Raw genomic sequence first — 22,491 nt, forward strand, 5'->3', positions numbered from 1 at the left:
GTGCTCTTACCAGCTGAGCCAGACCCTAACCCTGTCCACTCTGGTCCCTACGGTCCAGCCCTACAGTGCCAATCCTAAAGCATTTCTCACAGTTCCTTCTGGGAACAGTAATTCCATCTGAGTAGGGCATAGGCCTTGGGGAGGCAGAATGCAGACAGATGTCCCTAGAACCTTGGTAGCTTGAAAATGAGTCCAGTTTTCTATCCTTAATATATCTCCATCACTGCTGAGAGTAAAGAACTTTGCAAAAAATGTTACCCTCACTGTTAAAAGTACAAACTGGTTTCACACCTTGCCAACAAGGCAGCACCAAAAATATAAAGCATCTTGTCTTTGTTAAAGCAAAATACAGGTTATGGTAGAACTGAGATTTAATTTGGCACTCTAGCAGAGGACCTGAAATACACTACAAATGAGGATTTGTGCTTGAAGCAAACTTTGCCTTTATTGTTCTGCAACAAAATGTGGAGGTCACAGAGCCAAAAGTCACCTCCTTTCTCACTGAGCACTTTCTTCCAGGTCCCTGGGTATGCTGGGTCCATCAGCAGATAGCCTAGTGGTGACAGCAGGGTGATTGCCTTTGGTTTATGTGTGGATTACATTCTGGTGGGTCAGGGGTGGGCAGGGAGGGCAAAGGGAAGATGGGTTGATGTGTAGGGAACCCTGACAGGGCAGGGTGTAAGGAACAAGAACCTGGGGTGGGGGGTGAAGGGAGATTAGAGGACTCTAGCAGAAGAGAACTGAGAACCAAACTTGTCTTTGAGATCCAAGTTAATTCAGATTCAAACATTACGAGAGTGCCAGGAAATCAGGAACCTTGAGAATACAGTCTGTTCCAAGCTTGGTCAACATCATTCTGTTCTTGCTATTTTGGACAGTTTAGGGTAGAGTTGAAAGAACTTAATTCTCCGACTCCAGGGCCTTTGTATCAAGGTCACCCTTGGGTGAGTCTGTGGTATTTAATGCTCAGCAGCACATCTCCTCCACTCTTTTTCCCTGTGACTTCCTAAGGGACCATGTTTAGTGTTCCAGGATTTTAGTCAACTCAGCATGGTGGAAACCTCACTTTACTATTTCATAAATTTTAGTAACATCTGCTTGTTCTTCGAGTCTCATCTTGCCAGCAAGTCTTGTAGGACTGGTTTGACTGCTCTAGATATGGCTTTGGAGCTGTTATTTTATGGATATGATAGGGCAAAGCATAGGTGATATAACCATAGGTGAACTAGGGATACCCTGCCAGTTGTGGTCATCAGAGACCCAGATGACCCCACCTCTAGGGCACAGCCATATTGTCTTGTGGTCCAGGATGAAGCCATGATCACTGAGTAGCCAGAGAGGAAGTGGGGGTTTACTGAAGCGAAATTCCCCATTTCATTCATCTTCTGCTTCACTGGCCAGAATCTAATCACATGTCAAATCTAGAGATAACTCAGACTGAAAGTTTTAGATGGGTCCTTTATAGTTACAGTTCCCTCCCAATCTTGGTGCTTCTGGTAGGAGGTAGACAGCTATCTCTTCACATATATCTTCAATAACTCTCATCTCAGGCACCAAGGGCAAAGCCAACTGTCAGTGAATCACACATATATATCACAGGTATATCACAGACACATATATCACACATTTGAAAAATAAAATGCCAATGGTGGTAGAGGTGCTGGCTAGGGACATGGCCCAGGATAGGTAAAACTCCCTATGTTTCGAGGATTCTACTGTGGACAGGTCTGCCACCCACAACTCTGAATCCCTGGAGTTCATCCCAGACTGTCCCACCTCGATAGGTGCTTCCTACCTTGTTTTCTGCCTTTCATATTCCTCTGTACTTCTCAAGATTTTGACACATCAGGCAGAGAAACGACATTTATATTATTTATTTGTCAATTTGAAGAAACAGGGTCTCTACTGAATAAGTAGAAAAATAGAAAGTTTACTACTTTTAAAAGGCAACTATGACAAACCAGTATATAACCAGAAAAGGGTTTCTAGGAGTCAAACATCCAGTTTGCAGTACTCCTGTGACAACAAAAATGAACTTGTGTTCTCCACATCCTGAGATTTGAGACTGGCATTTCTCCAGAGCTGGGCTGAAGCCAAGAAGCCTTTCTCACCCCCACTAGCTGGCCCAGTCCTGGAACCGGAAGCAGTCACTTGCTATCTTCCATACTGTATTACTGGGTGAGGCCTGAGCGGTCAAGATGAAGTTCTGGTTGAAGTCCCGCTGTTTGTTGCCCTCAAACTTCACTGTTCCACAGATCACCACAAGGACTGTGGTCTGGCTTGGTGTAGCTTCATCATGGACAGGCTGGCAGTCTACCACATTGATTTGGAACTCACTGGAAGGCAACATCTCAAAAAACTCACTCAAGGATTCTTGTCCAGAAACAGCATTTCCATTCCATACTAAAGTGGCTGTGCCCATGTACAGGCGGGAAAGCAGTCGCCGCCGCTTATCCATCGTGGTGTAGTAGACGTTGACAAACTCCTCCGCAGCTCTGCAGGCCTGGTCCACATAGGTCTTGAAATCTACAGATGCCATCTCTGGTTCTGCTGCCAGAGGCCTCTGCCAGAGTGCCTCCTCTGTAGGGATCCAGGGACTGTAGGACAGCAAAGGTGGGCACATGTGAATATCAAGGTCTGTTCTGCCCTGACAAAAAAATTTCCAGTTTTATTTGTGTCCATCTGGCTTGGTATGTGCCATGGCTCATTGGAGATCAGAGTCTAACAGGCAAGAGTCCTCTCTGCCTACCATGTGGGACCTATGAATCAAACTCAGGTCAAAGCACCTTTACCTATTGACTCATCTAGCTCCCAACCTTCCTTTTCCATAGGTGACAGGGCATTTGTATACTGCAGGCAGAGGACTTCAGGCTCAAACTGCTGCCTATTTAAAGGAAGGACTGTGTAGTCCTGGCTAGCCTGGAACTGAGAGATCCAACTGCCCCTCTGTCTCAAGTGCTGGGATCAAAGATGTTCAGCCCAGCAATTGTTGCCTATCTAATCGTACTACTTCTCAGTTTCCTTGTCAAAAAAATAGGAACACAAAAATTAAACTAGACGGTGCACTCCAGCACTGGGTTAAGAAATTTAAGTCAGGAATGGTGGGACACATACTAAAGAAGCTGAGGCAGGAATTCTAGGCCAGTCTGTGGTTAAAAAAAAAAAAAGTGTAATCTGTTCACTTTATAATGGGTTTTAAGATCCATTTTATTATTATCAGAGTACACTTGATAACAAGCCTGCGCTTTCCTGAAAGCTTGGAACAGGTGTGACTGCCCCTAGGCAACAGGTGTGGCTCCTCCTAGTAAAAACAGTGGCTCAAGCTGAAGAAATGAGTGGTTACTGGCCCAACAAAGGCTACCAGAGGGCGAGCAGGTGCCCATCTGGGAAAAGACTACAATGAACTAGCCCAACAAGGACTCAGGAGATACAAGGAGTGGCAGGTTTCTCAAGAGAGTGGAGGACAGTGGTCACATTTCTGGAAACCCCAAGCCAGGTGTGGTGGTGCATGCCTTTAATCCGAGCTGGCAGAGGCAGGTAGATCACTGTGAGTTTGAGTCCAGTCTGGTCTACAAAGTGAGTCCGGCCAGCCAAGGCAACACAAAGAAACCCTGTCTGGGGGAAAACAAAACAAAACAAAACACTAACTAGAATTTCTATCTTCAGCACTAATGCCTACCATTTAAGAACAGAGGGGCCATACCACAGCAGGAAGACCCTAGAATTCAAACATTCTCAGGAGAAAGGGTGGACAATTTTATTTGTACTTGAAAGATCACAGTTTCCTAAAAATATTGAAGTTCCAACACATACACAGCATGTTTTTATTTCTGTAAAAGGTATGGCTGCTTATTTCTTCTATGATTAAAGTTTTCCATTAAAAGTAACTCACCAATGCTACTGAAAATACTGGACACAAGTGTAATTTTTATTATCTGCCAATTTCCAGAAACAGGGTCTCTACAGAGTAAGCTTAAAATTTTAAGTAGTGAATATATTTTTTTCGTATCAAGTGCCTTTATTTTATTTTATTGAGACAGGGTCTCTTTCTGTATACTTCTGGGACTTGCTATGTAGACCATTTTGGTCTCAGAGACCCGCATGTGCAACACCATGCCTGGACCAACATTTTTTTTTTTTTTTTTTTATCAGCTTTTCGACTACAATTCCACAGAGCTCGGAGGAAGCTGGTCCTGTAGATGAGCAGTTCAGAGCCAGCTTGATATTGCTCTTCCCACTGTCTCCAAGGACCTCAGACTCAAAGATCAATATAAAGTGATATATGCTTAGTAGTTTAGATATATTGCCTCAATCATCATTGCACCAATCACTGTAACAACTTTACTAAAAGAGACGCTTGCACACTCCTTGTTGCTTCATTCCAGGAAAGCCAGGGAGTCAGGGCCATGTTGTCCTCTTTACTAAGTTCCTGGACTTTTGAAAGCAGGTCTGTATGAAAACGGCTCTAGGGATGCTTGCTCAGGAACGTTCTACCAGGTAACCACATTTCTTTCCACCTCATCTGCACGATGCCACTTCCTTTAGGCCACGATGCTCTGGGTTGTCATTTTCTCCAAACACAATCTAATATTGGTCACGCCCCCTCCAAGATGATCACTCTCTAAGTCTGGTCCTCAGCTACCCACAGAAGCTGCTCATCTCTCTCCCATCAGGAGAAAACAGTAAAACCGAAAAACAGTGTGAGAGGCCTGGAGGCCACTCATGGTTCATTCTGTAGCTTCCTGGAGCTGGACCCCAGAGGCGGTAGCCGTGCCGCGGGCCTCACTTCCAGCCGGGTGTCGCTTCTTACCAAGCTGCTGGCAGATGGCAGCCCGCCCTTCGGAGCCATCCCCGGTCCCCAGTCTGTTGCTGCTCCTCCAGGTAGGGCAAACTCACCGCCACCGTTTTGCACATTAAAGAAAAAAGCCTAATGCCGAGAAAGCACAGCACGTGGGGGAAAGGACAACACCCAGGTCTTAGAAAGCCTAACCGGAGGGGTCCCTGGTCCCGCGGCGTTGCCCAACGGCCACCGCACAGCCAGGCAGGAGCGGCCGCCTACCTGCTCGGTCCCGGTCAGCGCCGCCAAGGCGACTCGGCCCCGGGTCCCGGCCCGGCCGCGGTCCCGGGCCAGAAGAGTTACGCTCCTGCCCTCCTCTTCCTCGCAGAGGCTCCGCCTGAGGCTCCGACGTTCAGGAGGCGGGGAACGGTTAGGCGCCGGTAGCGCCTTCCCGCGCGCGGCGTGCTGCGCTCTGCGCACGCGCAGGCGTCCCCGCTCCCGCCGGTTCCCGCCTCCCCGTGACGGACAGCTCAGCGAGTCAGTGGAAAGGCTGGCTCCGCCCAGGTGTGGCTGCGGGGGCCGGTGCGGCTTCCGGGGCAGGCCTCGGCCTAGAAGATCCGGTTGCGGGAGCTCTGGTTGGAGGGCATGGAGGGGGTGGAGCACAGCTGTGGCAGGCTCGGTTGTTGGAAAGAGTGCGTCTCGGAGCGGACCTGGTTCCTTCCCTCTGTGTTGGGTTGCTCTCCTTGTGGAGGCTCGTGACAGCAGCAGGGCTTCAGGAAGGCTCTGGATTGAGCCCAGCAGATAGGACGCCTCGGTGGAAAGCTGAGTCTGTGGCTGAGCGCGCCCTTTCTTAGGTGAAGCTGCTTAGAGTTGACACTGCTGATGGGCTTATAAGAGAGAACCAATTTTAGTCTGGTGAGAAGAATTGAGGTCGAAGATGAGGGCGAGGTAGCAAACAGTGGCAGTTGACTTTCTGTGCCCTGCAAGTTGAGGTCCCCGCTGGATCCAGCTGTGTCTCGTTGTTCCACTTAAGGTGCCGCATTTTGGTTAATCTGCAACAGTCTAAATACTTAGCGTTAGAATGGAACCATTTTGTGTGGGAACTTGGAAAACTTCCGAGTATAATGAAACCTTAAAAGCTAATTTTCGCGAAACACGATTCTGTGCTTCCTCTGCCCTGCTAGGAGAGTTCTCTGGAAGTGGCTAGGTTAAATGAAGTACTTCAGTCTGTATTTTGTTGGCTAACTCTTGGCTCCTTTTGCTCATGTTTCCAAGGGAACCGTTGCTTTTAGAGTTAAGAAACTAGGCAGCCTACTTACTATAGGTCATTCCCCACTTCAGTCAAGTAGATGAAAAGTTTGCACTATTGAAAGAAGTAAATTGGAGGCTGAGTTTCTTAGGATGAATAAGTGTCTTTGGAGCAGTAGTTACACAAAAAATGGCTTCGTAGACCTGGAGATAGGGCGTAATAGGTCCTAGGAATCTGCTCGAGAGATAACTTGACTTTTTATTCTTTCTGTAGCCCTTGAGTTTGGGGAGATTAGAGATAACCCCAACTCCAAGGGACATACCACTAACATTTGAAGTAAAATTAGTCAAGGCCCTCTCTTTCTCTGTCCCTTCTATCTCTGTTTCTCTGTCTGGCTCTCTCTTCTCACACGTAGGCTTTAATGTCATTGATGGAATGGACTTTCTTGCAATGGTGACAGCAAGCAGACAAAGAGAAAGAGCTTCCTTCTTCCCTGCTTTTTGTTTGTTTTGTTTTTTGAGACAGGATTTCTCTGTGGAACAGCCCTGGCTGTCTTGGACTTGCTTAGTAGACCAGACTGGCCTTGTATACCAGATCCGCTTGTTTCTGCTTGCCAGAGTGCTGGAATTAAAGGTGTGTGTGCCACTGCACCCGATTTCTTTCATGTTTTCTATATAGGCTGATATTTATCAGAAGGTGTGGTCCAGAATAAAGGTGGCTCTTCTCACCTTATTTCTTCCCACTTCAAATGATTTCATTAAGAAAAAAAAGTCCTTCACAGGAGAGCCCAGTCGTTCGGGTATTAGTTAATTCCAGATGTAGTCAAGGTGACAACCAAGAATAGCCATCACAGGGTGTTAGGGTACCCAGTTACTACTATTAGACTGGAAAAGGAGTTTGATCAGGCATTCTTAGAAAGGAACATTTTATCGTTGAATATGAGAATGGACAGCAGTGTTTTAGTCTTCTTACTCCCCTGAGGGGAAACTGACTCCTCAGTGATGAGGCAAACTGGAAAGGTGGGAAGAAGTGAGCCCTTTCTTGAATGTTTGGACTATCATCTTCAGTGTGTGTGTGTGAAAGAGAGGTGGTGGTGGTGATGGTTTAACCCACAGCCTCAACATGCTAAGCAAATTCTTTGCCACTGTACTACATCTCAGCCCCAGTCTTCAGTTTTGGACTTTACAGTTTCTAGAGTGAGTGTAGAAAGCTGGGCTCATGTGTAGTTACTTCACCTTCAGCATTGTGTCCTTGCATATCAACAGTGTGATTGTGACATGTAAGTTTGCTTATCTAGTGTACCTCTGTAAAGCAGGTACACTAATTATATTCTTGGGAGGGGCTTCACATGGGTTGAGTACAAATTAGCATCCAAAAAACATTAATAGGACCAAATTATGTTTTATATTTTATGTCAATAGCAACTTCTTCATTCATCAACAGTCCTTTTAATGAAATGATTGGCTTTTACCTTAGGGACAAGCATATGACAAATTGATGGGATTTGCTACCCATTACATGGGCACTTTTGGTAAATGAGTCTGGTTTAAGCAGCTGTGGAGCCAGTGTTCCCATTTGCCACATGGAGCCTGTCCGGGAAGAAGGACACATCTGGGCCACACACAGAGTTGGACCTGACTTACAGATCTTAAAATCTGTCAACACAGGCTTGCTCTCCTACCCCACTGTCAGTTCTATTCCCTGGAACAGAATCTGAACAGCATGTTTTCAAAAGCAGTTATGTGACTTGAAATCAGTGGATTCACAGCAGTGTCTGGGCAGCTGTGTATCGATTACTTTGCTACCTGAACCACATTTGTTTTTTTCTGTCTCTTGACCTTGGCAGGCCACCATCTGAATTCTGGTGGACCAAGGCTATATTTCTGTGAGCTCATTTAGGGATTGGACTGTGGGGGGACATAGAAGAAGTACACTCATTAAAGCCAGGCAGTGTTGTATCAAGTCCATCCTCTGTCTTCTCTTCTGCCAAGAAAAAGAATGTAGACAGGTGGGATGCTGCTTCTGTAGATATTACACAGAAGTGCTCCCAGTAATGGTACTGTTTGCCTGAGACAGCTGTTATTGACTGTTATTGACTAAATCTCAGGTGCACCTTTTTCTATCTCTGCTACCAGCAACCTGAAATGGTGAGGCAGGTCACACATGGCCATAGAGCCTTTGTGTGTGGTCAAAATGGAACATCTAAATCAGTAGTTTCAAAGTAAAAGAAATCAATCAAATAATATAAGCGGACAGGTCTTTATGGGAAGGCTGCTAGGAGAGACAACAGCAGTCAATGGGAAGGTGATTCCTGGAAACAAGAAGAACTGGACAGCAATTGCTTAAAGAGCTGTTTAGCTTTTTTTTTTTTTTTTTTTTTTTTTTTTTTTTTTTTTTCTGCTTGACATGAGTAGGGTCCAGGCTCAACAGAGAAAATGCCTCCATAAGATTGTTCTCTAGAGGTCAAGAGAGAAGACTTAGTGATTCAGAGTACTTGAAGACCTGCGTTTGAGAGGCTCACAACTACCTGTAATTGCAGTTCCAGGAGATCTGATGTCCTCTTCTGTGCACCAGGAACAAAGTCTTACATAGACACACATGCAGGCAAAATATTCACACACATTAAATGAAATAAAATAGAATTTAAAATTAAAGAAATATATTGGCATGTAGGCAAGTCTGGGAACATTTTCTTGATGATTAACATGGGAGGGCCTAGCCCAGCATGGTTAGCGTTACTCCTGGGCAAGTGGTCCTGAGTAAGAGCAAGCTGAGCAAGCCGTGAGGAACAATCCAGTAAGTGTGTTTCCATGGTCTCTGCTTCAGTTCCTGCCTACAGGTTTGTTTTATAATTCCTGTCTTGACTTCCCTTTATGATGGACAATGAACTGTAATATGAAACAAATTTTTCCCTGCCTTCCTTTTGGTCATGGTGTTTGTAGAGAGTTGCTTGTTTGTCAAGCTGCTTTGTTATTCATGTTTTCACCCTGACCTTCACCTTAAGACAGAGAAAAGAAGTTTCACGAAGTTCCTTAAAACTTATTCCAAGTTCCTTAAAGCTTGTCTTTGTGACCTTGGACCCTGTCTGCTATAGAGAAGTAGTTTTAGAACAGAAGTTTGGTGGTTCCACGAACTTTTCTTTTTGTATTGATGTGACTTGTTTTTGCTTTGCCTATAAAAAATGAATTGTGGAATAAACCCATGCTGCAGTCTTACTGACAGCCCTCTCGAGCCAATCCCGTGTGTAGTGTGACTTGTTTTAATTATTTTAATCCTCACTCTCCACTCAGGTACTGTTCATTCCTGGCGGTGGGCTCTGGCAGGTGTTTATCACAGCACTAAAAAGCAAACTAGCTGCAATGGGATAATGGATCCGTGAGCAGTTTCTAGCTTCTGGGATTCACTGCTCAAATTAGATTCCTGAGAAAAGGAGTTTGATTAACCCAACTCCAGCCACGTGCCATTCACCTGCTATACAATCCCACCAAAACCACTTGAGAGAGCAAATCTTTCAGAAATACATAGAGGAGCTATCCACAAATGAAAGAGAAAGGAATTTGCGGAAGGCCAAAAGATCTGAGGCCAATAAGCTTAGAATGAAGGTGTGGCTGTGAGCACAAATATGAGCAGAGGTAAAGACCAATTGATCATTGAGAAAGGAGGACTGGAATAAGATGTCTTCCCACTCACATATACAGAGGACTGGAAAAAGATGTCTGTGCACTATAGCACATACTCAGATGCATGGTTACATATATGTGTAACATACACAATGGCATCATTTGTATTATGTACATGCACACATACACATTGCAGTCCCAACGATTCCTCATTCCTTATTGTGACATATTGTACTTCCAAAATTGGTCAAGAACATCTTTTCAGTTATGCCCACTCTTCAAGAACCTTGCTTTGTGCTGCTCAGGATGTTCTGGGTCTTTTCTCCAAAGTATACAGATAAAGATAAAGATAAAAGTAAAGTATCTTTATAAAGTATAAAGATTTATTTACTTTCATTTTATGTGTCAGTGTTTTGCTTGCATGTATGTCTGTGTATCCTGTGCATGTAGTGCCTATGGAAGCCAGACAAGGATAGCAGAATCACCAAAACTGGGATTAGGGATGGTTGTGAGCTAATATGTGGGTGCTAGAGTCAAACCTAGGTTCTTTGGAAGAATAGCAAGTGCTCTTAACTGCTGAGCCTTTCATCTCTCCAGTCCCTCTAATGCATAACTCAGACATATTTGTTGGCTTAGTTCCAAGTTCCCTATTCTATTCTAGTGGTCTGCCTATCTTTTAAAAATAATTTTTAAAAATTATCTTCATTTATGTGTATGGGTGTTTTTTCTGCATGTATGTCATTATGTCTAAACACTATGTGAATGCCCTGTGCCTACAGAAGTCAGAAGAGGTAATTGGATCCCCTGGAACTGGAGTTTTAGATGGTTATAAGTCACCATGTAGGTTCTGGGAATTGAACTTGGGACCTCTAGAAGAGCAAGTGCTCTTAACCACTGAGCTATCTGTCCAGCCAATATTGCAGGATATTTAATCCCATGTGAACCCCAAGACTGTGAACTGTGGAAACCTGTTTCTAGTTGTGGAATTGGTCAGCCCTAGCAGACACCTTTAATCCAAAACCTTTCTGTTTATTGTAATCCGATGTTTGCTTTGTGGCTCAGCCCTATCATACAAATTTAATCCAAAAGCTTTCTATAAACTGGAGTAAATAAAGTTAATCCTAGGTCAAGAGGTGGAGCAAGTAACCAGCTGACAAGGATTAAACAGAAAAGGGGGACATTGAGAGAAGGGTATTTAATAAGACAGTTTGGAGAAGAAAGGGCTTTTGGCTTTTGGGATTTGGAGCCTTTGGCTTTTTCCTCCCTTTTCCTTTTTTCTTCTGGAACATGAACTGAATAGAAAGACTTTTTTACTTCTGGGATATCAGCTGAGTAGGAAGATCAGCTGTGTGCTTTCCCTGTCTCCCTGAGTAGTAGGTTTTAACTCCAGCATCTAGCTCCTGAGTCATTATTGGTTAAATTGGATGATGGGATTTTCTTTCTTTATAATAACACCAAAGATCAAGTTTTTATGGCTATAGCACTGTGGTATAGTTTGAAAATAGGTATTATGAAATTAGTATGGCTCTGTCTCCTTGCTTTCGAAAGGATGTGTATGTGAGAGTGTGTGAGTGAATTGTAGGATTGTTTTTTTCTGATTCTGTGAAGAATGTTGCTGGGCATGGTGACACACCTATAATCCCATTACTTAGGAGGCAGAGGCAGGTGGGTCTCTGGCAGTTCAAGGCCAGCTTGATCCACAAAGCAAACTCCAGGCCAGCCAGGACATGATGAGACCCCCTCTCAAAAGAAAAATGTCATTGGAATTTTAATAGATATTGTAGACTTTGTAAATCACTTTTGGTAAAATAGTCATGTCTATAATATTAATTCTGCTGATCTATAAGCATGTGAAGAAGGGGTTGGGGAACTTTGCATCTTCTAGTTTCCTCATTTCTTTCTTCAGTGTTTAAAGTTTTCATTGTAAAGCTTTTTCACTTCTATGTTTTTTTAAATTTCTTACTCAGAGTGTTACTTTTTGGTATATGGATTTTGGTATGTTGATTCTGTATGCTGCTACTTTACTTAATGAGCTGTCTTGTAGAGTCTCTAGTTGTTTGTTTACTTGTTTGTTTGAAGTATGGTCCATGAAGATGGAGAGATGAGATGGCTCAGTGGTTAAGAACAATGGCTGCCAAAACCATTCAATGGAAAAAAGACAGCATCTTCAACAAATGATGCTGGTCCAACTGGATATCTACATGCAGAAAAATGAAAATAGATCCATATTTATCTCCCTGCACAAAACTAAAGTTCAAATGGATCAAAGACCTCACCATAAAACCAGACACACTAAATCGGTTAGAAGAAAAAGTGGGGAAGAGCTTAGAACTCATTGGCACAGGTGACAACTTCCTGAACAGAACACCAACAGCACAGGCTCTAAGAGCAACAACCAATAAATGGGACCTCATGAAACTGAAAAGCTTCTGTAAAGCAAAAGATACTGTTGTCAGAACAAAATGACAGCCTACAGACTGGGAAAGGATCTTCACCAACCCTATATCTGACAGAGGGCTGATATCCAGAATATATAAAGAATTAAAGAAGTTAAAAAGCAACAAATCGAGCAATCTGATTAAAAAATGGGGTACAGAGCTAAACAGAGAATTCTTAGTAGAGGAATACAGAATGGCAGAGAAACACTTCAAGAAATGCTCAATGCCCTTAGCCATCAGAGAGATGCAAATCAAAATAACCCTGAGATTTCACCTGACACCCATCAGAATGGCTAAGATGAAAAACTCAAGTGACAGCACATGCTGGAGAGGTTGTGGAGAAAGGAGAACCCTCCTCCATTGCTGGTGGGAATGCAAACTTGTACAACCACTTTGGAAATCACTCTTGGGCTTTCTCAGACAATTAGGAATAGTGCTTCCTCAAGATCCAGCTATACCACTCCTAGGCATCTATCCAAAAGATGCTCAAGTACACAACAAGGACATTTGCTCAACCATGTTTGTAGCAGCTTTATTTGTAATAGCCAGAACCTGGAAACAACCCAAATGTCCATCAACAGAGGAATGGATACAGAAATTGTGGTACTTTTACACAATTAAAAGCAATTAAAAACAAGGAAATCATGAAATTTGCAGGCAAATGGTAGAGCCTAGAAATTATTATCCTGAGTGAAGTATCCCAAAAGCAGAAAGACACACATGGTATATACTCACTTATATAGACCTATAAGATAGGATAAACATACTGAAATCTATACACCTAAAGAAGATAAACAAAACAGAGGATCCCGGGGTAAGATGATCAATCCTCACTTAGAAAGATAAACGGGATGGACATTGGATGTAGGAGAAAACAAGTAACAGGACAGGAGCCTACCACAGAGGTCCTCTGAAAGACTCTACTTAGCAGTGTATCAAAGCAGATACTAAGACTCATAAGCAAAGCTTCTGCAGAGGGCAGGGAATCATATGAAAGAAGGGGGAGTTAATATGACCTGGAGAGGACAGGACCTCCACAAGGACCAAATCTATCTAGGCACAGGGTTATTTTATGAGACTTTCTCCAACCAAGGACCATGTACGGTTATAACCTAGAACCTCTACTCGGATGTAGCCTATGGTAGCTCAGTATCCACATGGATATCTTAGTAAGGGGAACAGGGACTATTTCTGACATGAACTCAATGGTGGGCTCTTTGATCCTCCCTCAGGGTGGAGCAGCCCTGCTAGGCCACAGAGGAGAGCTTTGCAGCCAGTCCTGAAGATACCTGATAAAACAGGGTCAGATGAAAGGGGAGGAGGTTCTTCCTTATCAGTGGACTTGGAAAGGGGCAGGGAGGAGATGAAGGAGGGAGGGTGGGTTTGGGAGGGAATAAGGGAGCAGGATACAGCTGGAATAGAAAGTTAATAAACTGTATCTAATATTTAAAAAAATTAAAAAAAAAAAAACAATGGCTGCTCTTTTAGAGTAGCTGGGTTTGGTTCCCAGAACCCACATGGCAGCTCACAATCATTTGTAACTTCAGTTCCAGGAAATCTGATGCTCTCTTCTGCTCTGCACAGTCACCATACACACAAAGCACAGACATACACACATGGAAAAAAACCAGACATATAAAAAGTTAAATAAAAATTAAAACTAGTAAGCGTAGGATCATATATTTGCAGAGAAAGATCATGTGTCTTTTTTCTTTCTTATTTGTATCTTTTGTTTTTTGTTTTTTTTTTCTCCCTTATTTTATTGCTCTGATGAGGACTTCAGTCAGTATATTGAACTGAATGAGCACAGGGAACATCCTTGTCCCATTATTACTTTAGAAGAGATGACCGGTTTTCCCCCATGGAGTATAATATTGGCCATGTGTTTTTGTATGTAGCCTGCATTACGTAGAGGTATTTTCCCTGTATTCTGAGTTCCCCATTTCTTTTATCAAGAAGGGATGTTGAACTTTGATGTCAAATATTTTATCTGTCATATATTTGTTGCCAGGAAATTTTTTCCCTTAGTGGTGATATTGTTTATGTCCATTTCTGTGTGGGTCGTGCAAGCCTAAGTTACTATGATGAATGTCTTACTGACATAACTCTTGGGGATAGTCATATCTCTCTATTAGTATGTGTGAAGTGCCTGGAGCTTGGCACAAGTTTGGGTTCTTGTTGAAAATTTTTAAAAAGATTTATTTCTTTTGTACATGAGTGTTTTTTTCTGCCTTTATGTATATACATTGCTTATATGCCTGGTGCCTACAGAGGTCAGAAGAGGCTATCAGTCCCCTGGAACTGTAGTTACAGAAAGCTGGAAGCCAGTGGCTCTCAACCTTCCTAAAGCTGTGACCCTTTAATACAGTTACTGATGTTGTGGTGACCCACAACCATAACATTATTTTTGTTGCTACCTCATAACTGTAATTTTTCTACTGTTCTGAACAATAAATATTTTGGGTGTTTGCCAAAGGGGTTCAGATCCCAGGTTGAGAATTGCTGCTATAAGCTGTCATGTGGGTGCTGGGAATGCAAAAGCAGCAAGTTCTCTTTACTTCTAAGCCGTCCCTGCAGTCCCTACTTTAGCTAAAAAGAAAAAAAAAACCTTTATGTGTGTGACAGAGTGTGTGTAGAAGTCTGAGTAACTCATGGGAGTCAGTCCCCTCCTTCCATGATACGGGTTCTGGGGAACTGAAGCAGGTCTTCAAGCTTGGTGGCAAGTGTTCCTTCCTATGGAGCCATCTTGCCAGTCCCAATTCCTTTTTATTTTTTTAAATAAATTTTTGTCTTTATTTGTATATGTGTGGTGTAAATGTGTTCACATCTGTTCAAACTTGTTCATAAGCATGTGGAGGCCATAGGCCATCAGGGATCTTCTTCTACCTTAGCTTTTGAACCTAGAGCTCATGTTTTTAGCTAGCCTAGCTGGCTAGCAAGCTCTAGGCGTCCTGCTTTTGCCTCACCCATGCTAAGATTACAGATGCACTGTCTGGCTTTTTATAGGGGTGCGGGAATCTGAACTCCATGGGCATCAGGTCTTCATGCTAACACGGCAAGCACTTTACTGACTGAGCCATCTCCCCAGACCTTAGTTTTGTATGTATGTATGTATGTATGTATGTATGTATGTATGTATGTATTTATGTGTGGGGGGTATATGGATTGCTTATCAGTGCACATGTGGAGATCAGAGGTTTGAGCTTCAGTTCTCTTTTTGTAGTCACCTGAACTTATACTCAGGTTGTCAAGCTTGGTGGCAAGTGCTTTACCTTCAGAGACAACTCAACCAGCTCTCTTGGTAGGTTTTATTTTGAGACTGAGCCTGCCAAAATCTTCAAGCTAGATTCAGGGTCTTGATGAATCAGGGATGGCCTTGAGTTCACTCTGTTTGGCCTTGCAATTTGATTCTCTTGTCTCAGCCTCGAAAGCAATGGGGATTACAGGCCTATTACCTGGTTGGTTAGGCAGGAGCTGTAGCCTTGAAGATGGACTGAATGTCCTTCCCTGAGCATGCAAATCAAAACCCCAGTGAGGTGTCACTGAAAATAACTAATGCCAGTGAGGTGGTAGAGAAATTGGAAGCCTTGTACACTGTGTGATTATAAAATGGTCACTGTGGAATGTGGCATGGCAGTTTCTTCCCCTGTCCCAAATTAAACTGATTTACCATATGATCTAGCAAGTCTAACCCTTGATATGTACTCTAAAGAATTGAAAACATGTGCTCAAACAAACATTTGTTTATGAATATTTATAATAGCCCAAAGCAGGAAACAACTCAAATGTCCATCTCTGGATGAATGAATAAGCAAAATGTGGTCTGACTATCCGATGGAATTTAATTCAGCCATGAAAAATTAATGAGGTTTTGCTACATGCTACAGTGTGGATGAACCTTGAAAGTACACTACACGAAGGAAGTCAGACACAAAAGGTCTTCTAGAGTATGTTTTTACTTATGTGAAATATCCATATTAAGTAAAACCATAGAAACAGAATGCAGACTGGCATTTTCTAGGGATTGTGGGCAAAGAGGACTGGGAGAGAAGTAGCCCAATAAGAAAAGGGGTTCTATTGTGTGGGAACACCTCAAAGCTAAAAAGAAGTCAAATAACATTGAATATACTGAATGCCATTAAACTATTCACTTAAAAATGGTCATTTTATGTTGTGTGGCTTTCATCTCAAGTATTTAACAGAGAGAAAGGAAGAAGGCCCTTCTTTCAAGACTTCAAATGCCACTTGTTCTCAAGTACTTCTGCTGATCTCTCAGTCAGAGGTATGCATTGAAAACTTCCATTTCCTACCCTGTGCCATCTATCTATACCTCTGACTGGAATGTGGGTCATGTTCTTCCCTCCCTGTGAGGTCCATATTACATCAGCCTTACAGGGAGAAGGGGGAAGGTCCCTCATGCTTCACAATTCCTTCTAGAATTAGAACAAGAGCCTCATTGGCTTTTGTGATCATTAGGAGAAATCCAGGAAGATCAAGCAGAAAGAAAAGGGAGACCTAGATCTGTAAGGTCAAGTGTGAATTGCCTAATCCCTGAAGACTCAGTTTCCTAGTCTGCACAGCTGCTGTCCTCTTCCTAATGCTGACACACGGGTAGATGACTTGATGCTCAGGTGGGTACATCTCTGGTAGGTCTCCTCACAAACTCTGTTTCTGGCTTCCTTCTTCTGGTTGGTACACTTGTTCTTCTAAGCTGAATCTAAACTGCTTTCAAAGGGGTTTGCCTGGGGCAGAGAGCTCAACCAGTGACTTCCTTCCTGTTCATAGCTCCCTCATGCTAGACTAGCATACCAACTTGCTATCTGTATACTAAGCTATCATACTAGTTGCCGACTGTATACTAGACTTTATACCAACTTCCAGATGTATACTAGACTACCATATTAACTGCCAACTGTATAGTAGACTAGTATGCCAACTTCCAACTGTGTACTACATTAGAATGCCAACTGTCATGGGTATACTAGAATAGTATGCCAACTTCCACCTGCATACTAGACACATATACCAACTGCCCACAGTATACTAGGCTAGCATGCCAACTGCACACTAGATTATTATGCTACCTTACCCCTGAATAGTAGACTAGTAAGCCAACTGCTGGCTGTGCATTAAACTAGCATACCATCCACCTACTGCATACTAGACTGGTATGGCAGTTGATAAAGTGCATGCTGTGCAACCATATGGATCTAAGTGGGGATATCCAGAACCCACATAAAAGCTAGATGCTGGGGCATCTAGCTATAGAGTTAAATATATAACTAGCTCTCTGTGGATTGAGACAGGAAGGAGGTTCCCAGAGCTCACTGCCTAGCTAGTCTAGATCAATTGATGAGATCCATATTTAATATACTTGTCTCAAATATAAAGTTGGGGCATGGCAAGCTGTCCTAGTCAGGGTAACCTATGGCCCCAATAGCTATGGGACTTCCTGATGCCCTGAGCAACCCACCCTCCACAGCTGGAAATAGGAAGAGGAAACCTAGAATATTCTATAATAGCCTGCCTTCTCATAGATAAAAGCTAAGGGTCCTTTGTGGAAGTAACTCCTAGGCAGTTCATTCTCAGTCATCAGTCCAATAAGACGTGGCTGTCCAGGGTCTACCAGGCCTGGTTCTTTCATGAACCATGTGTATATTAGAGCTCTGCTTCAGCAAGGGAAGGCTTCTCCAGTGAAAGTGTTACAGCTCTGCTCCCAGAGGTATCTTGGCAAGCAAGAGCCAAGCAATACCATAAAGTCACACCACACAGCCAACCTTACAAAAGGGATATATTGGGCCCTCCAATATATCCCAGGAGGGTGGCTGAGCACGTGGCAGGATTTATATAGGGTTTCTTAGAGGTGGGACAGAGCTTTCCAGATGGCCTGGGATTGGTAGAATTTTTATGGCCCGATCTTACAGCAAGCTTGGGGATTGGTGAGATTTTGTACTCAGGGATTGGTGGGGTTCTGTGGCCTAATCTTGAGGGAAGCTCAGGAATTGGTGGGATTCTGTTTTTTAGCCCTAGGTTTAGGCTTGGGGTCAAGTCAAGGTCAGGGTGTTTTTCCCTTTGGTTTTGGTCATTTTATCCTATAATTCATCCTCCCTGCCTGGTTTGTGCTACCCATCTGGAGACCAGGCCTGGCACAAAGTTCTAAGTTGGTTTATTAGTCTAGGTGGCAGTCGGCAGTTGGCATGGGTATGGTGGATGATGGCTCATCAGGGAAAGGCATCTGCTGACTAGCCTGATGATCAGGATTCAATCCCTAAAACCTTTATGGTAGAAAGAGAAAACCTGAGTCTCAGATGTTCTCATGTGCTGACCCTAACCTGTCTCAGTCCCTGAACTCCACCAGGTGCACTTCTTACACTTCTGTGATTATGTCATGGCTTCTGCTGGGGACTTTGTGGGGGGGGGAGAAAAAGAGAGAGAGAAAGAAAGAGGGAGAGAGAGAGAGAGAGAGAGAGAGAGAGAGAGAGAGAGAGATTGGATACGGGTTAGGGCTAGAGTTTCTGTGGGGCCTGAGTTAGAAGGATCCCTAGCCAATTCGGCTGAATGGTAAGTTCCACATTCAGTGAAATACCCTACCTCAAAAAGTAAGGTGAAATGGCTTGAGTCTGCAAAGTTATGGGTAAATATGGGAACATGTGCATACACACAAGAAATATAAATAAAAGTAAGATGAAGGGCCATTAAAGAAAACACGCAATATTGGCGTATGGCTTCCATACACCTGCACATCACACCTACATGTGTGCGTATATACATGAACACATATACCACATGTGAGCATACACATGAATAAGCTTCAGAATTCAAAGAAGGCACGCTGATACTTGGAGGCTAGACTTCATGATCACAGTGTCTAAAGCAGCAGCAATTTGCACTTCTAACCAGTTCTCAGAGATGTTACTGCTGTCGCCATGGAAAATACAGTAGGACCACTGTGCCAAATATAGCACAAAACACTCTGAGTACAGAAATGCTACATGCTCATTCAATAGAACAATTTACGCTACCGGACTGTTGATTCAGCCTCAAAGGTTGAGCCTCCTTTCCCAGTTGTGAAGCTGCCTGCACTTGGATTCTGAGTTGACATTCTAAGTGTCTGCCACATGAGGGTGCTCTCACCTATGCAAAGGGAGCATTGCACTGAGTTCCTGGCATTTATTTTTAGAAGGCATTTATTTTTCCCCCTAGCTCAAACAAATTTGACAAACAGAAATTTCCAAAGATACCTCTCTTGTCTGAATGGATGGCAGTGTACAGGGGCTTTGTTAATGTCCTTTCATTTCTTAGAGGGAAATTGCAGAAAGTCTAGATTTGTGTCTCTGCAGTCCAAAGCATAGGAGCTTGTGTTGTTTCTGTCTCTGACATGCTCACTCAGAATGCTTCTTGGTTAGCATTTTAGGTACATGGCCAGAATTTAGAACTTTGTACCAGGAATGATTCCAGGTAGGTAATACACAGTAGGCAGAAGGGATGGTAAGAGGACCAGTCCTGGAGGACCCCAGGCAGCTACTTCTTGTTGACTAGATGCCCATTGACGGTGAGCTGCCCAAAGAGGACCCACTTCCACAGAGGACCCGGGTGCTATCCATGAAAAGGCAGATTATTATAGAACATTCTAGGTTTCCACTTCCAGCTGTGGAGCATGCTTAAGGCAGGAGGAATCCTATCTCTATTGGTATCCATAAGGATGCCCTAAAAAGGTCAGCTAGCCATGCCCCACGCTAATGAAAATAGCTAAGATTTTCTTGTCAGATTTCCCCTGTAATATTCACTGATGAATGACTGGAGTTGACATATCAAATGATTGGAATACACAATCATCTAGAATTTAGAGGCTGCTAATAGAAAAGGTTGTGGTGATTTCATGGGTGTGTTAGTTACACTGGTGTGCCATTGCCTCAGATACCTGACAGAAAACTTAAGGGGAAGAATTTGTTTCAGCTCACTGTTTCAGAGATTATTGAGCAGAATTTCATAATGGTGGGGATGTGACACTGAGGTTCTCTTCCTTGCAGGCAGGAAGTAGAGACAGGCAGGAATAACCTAGAACAAGATGCTCCCAACAACACACCCCTCGTGGCCTACTTCCTTCAGCTACATACCTCATTTAAAAATTGTCAGAGCCTCTCCAAATAATGTGGCCAGCTGGGGACCAAGTCTTTAACACATGGGCCTTCGGGGGGAGGGGACAGGACATTTTCTATATTAGTTAATTCTTGTTGCCGTGACAGAATGTCTGACGAAAGTAACCTAAAGAAGGAAAGGTATTGGTGCCCTGAGCATCTTGAGACTCTGGTGGTGGGAACATGAGACAGCTGGTCATATTGTGTCCACAGTGAAGAAGCAAAGGGAGATAACGGCTGGTGTTCAGAACAGCCACCCTCCTTCCACCTTTTCCGTTTAAGCCTTTTGCCCATGGGATGGTGCTGCTCATGTGTGGGAAAGACCTTCCTTCCACAATTAAAGTTCTCTGAAACATGCCCACAGGCACCCCCAGAGGAGAATCTTCTAATTTATTCTGAATCCAGTCAAGGTGACCATGAGGATTAACCAGCTCTTCCTATCCAAGCTCTAGCACTGGGGGACCTGGATTAGAAGGAAGAAAAGACCAGGACAATAGGCTTCTTCCCAGGACCTTCCCCTGTTTTTTGATAATTACACAACAGTTATGACACTGGCTTATTCATTTCAGGGGGTTAAAGGGGGCCTCTGCTTAGAAAAGTTCTGAGAGAGTGGAGAGAGTCACCTGACCAGATGTTGACAGCTCCTCTTTTCCAACCCCATAGAGCCAGGTATGTTTAGGTGAGAAAGAACTGCATATCTATTTATCTGCAGAATTCTGGTCTAATTTGTTAGAGGCTATCAAAGTAAATTATAAGTACTGTAGTCAGCCCCACCTGTATTTACAGTGTGAACACTGGCAGCATGGCTTTTCTCTACAACAGTGACTGCAGAAATCTTCGAAAGTAAACAACTTTCTGAAGACACTCCAGAAAGTAGAATAAAGCATGCATAGAACTGTACTGAGAAGGAGGAAGCATTGCTGTAGAAAGCCTGAGGGAGGCAATGTGGTTTGAGGGAGCCTTGTTCCCCATAGACTTAAGTATTTGAATACTTGGTCCCCGGCTTGCCACGCTGTTTGGGAGGTTGTAGAACCTTTAAAAGGTTCAGGTTTCTCCAGGCACAGTGGCACATGCCTGTAATCCAAGGACTCAGAGGGACAGAGGAAGGCAGATCTCTGTGAGTTCAAAGCCAGCTTGGTAAAAAGTGAAGCTTTCTGGAGGAAGTATGCCACTGGTGATGGGATCTGAGAGTTTGTAGTGCCAAACTATTCCCAGTTTACTCTGCTTTGCTGCTGAAGATGTGATCTCTCAGCTTCCTGTTCCTGCCACCTGCTGCCATGCCTCCCTGCCACTGTTGACTCCCTCTGGAACCATAAGTTAAAATCAACTCTTTCTTCCATAAGTGGCTTTTGCTCATGGTATTTTATCACAGCAACAGAAAAATAGCTAGTACAGGTGGCTAGGCCTTTAACACATGAAACATCAGGGAATATTTTATATTCAAACCATAACAATTTGGCCTAGAAGAATCTCATCATAAAGAGTAGCCATGACATGCATTTCATATTATATGCTGAGGGTTCTTGGTTTTATAGTTCTTAAAATGCTAGCTGTATTTCTCTTTCTTTATAGGTTCTTCTGTCTATTGACTATTAGAATTTATTATACTTCCAGTAGGAGGGGAAAATGGAAATAACAAGTAACATGAAAAAGCAGTGCTATTTTCAGGACTAAATTGATTGCAGGGAACTTGCAAAAATGTAATGAATTAGCTTTTGCAGTCACGAGAGATACTTAAATTATTTAAGTACCTGGAAGTAAAATCATATGGTTGACTCATGGAGACAAATCTCCATAGGAAACTAGAGGGATTCTGATTCTGAAAGACTAAAGAATTTAGTCATAGGTTCAGAAAAGAGAGCCATTAATATGTTTTCCTATTCCGATTCCTAACACACTGAGAACGGAGGCCTGCAGCTTCTTGAGAGAAGGTATGAGGCACTGTGCTGGTCACTATAGCAACTAAGTGGTCAGCCTCAGGCTTGGCACTCAGGAAGAACCTAGTGGGGCCACCCAAGTTTTCCTAGCTGGTAAAAGACTTTTTAGTGACTTTAGCTATCTATTAAGAACCTTGTGCTGAAACTTCTCAGTATAGGATCACCAGCCTGAGTTCTCATTAGGCAACAAAGAGAGCATGCATGCAAAGGCAATCTGGCCACATCTGATACCCAAAATATGCACACCCCTCCCAGGAATGGCTGGTGAGCATAGCAAGCCATCTCCTAGGTGGAGACTGGAAAGAGGATGCATGACTGGGGCTAATGTTATT

At 43.4% G+C, this 22,491-nt stretch overlaps 1 protein-coding gene across 1 annotated transcript; it reads right to left on the reverse strand.

Moving 5' to 3' along the window:
• Positions 1-1,858: 1,858 nt before the first annotated feature.
• On the reverse strand, positions 1,859-5,261 carry Nxt1 (nuclear transport factor 2 like export factor 1). Its single transcript, XM_055602647.1, has 2 exons — positions 5,060-5,261; positions 1,859-2,597 (listed from the first exon to the last, which is right to left on the reverse strand). Exon 2 carries the CDS (start codon positions 2,537-2,539, stop codon positions 2,117-2,119), a length of 423 nt encoding a protein of 140 aa, XP_055458622.1. The 5' UTR covers positions 2,540-2,597; positions 5,060-5,261; the 3' UTR covers positions 1,859-2,116.
• Positions 5,262-22,491: the final 17,230 nt, after the last annotated feature.

This window comes from Psammomys obesus, unplaced genomic scaffold, assembly GCF_907164565.1.
Source record: "Psammomys obesus unplaced genomic scaffold, mPsaObe1.curated_primary_1811, whole genome shotgun sequence".
NCBI lineage: Eukaryota > Metazoa > Chordata > Mammalia > Rodentia > Muridae > Psammomys > Psammomys obesus.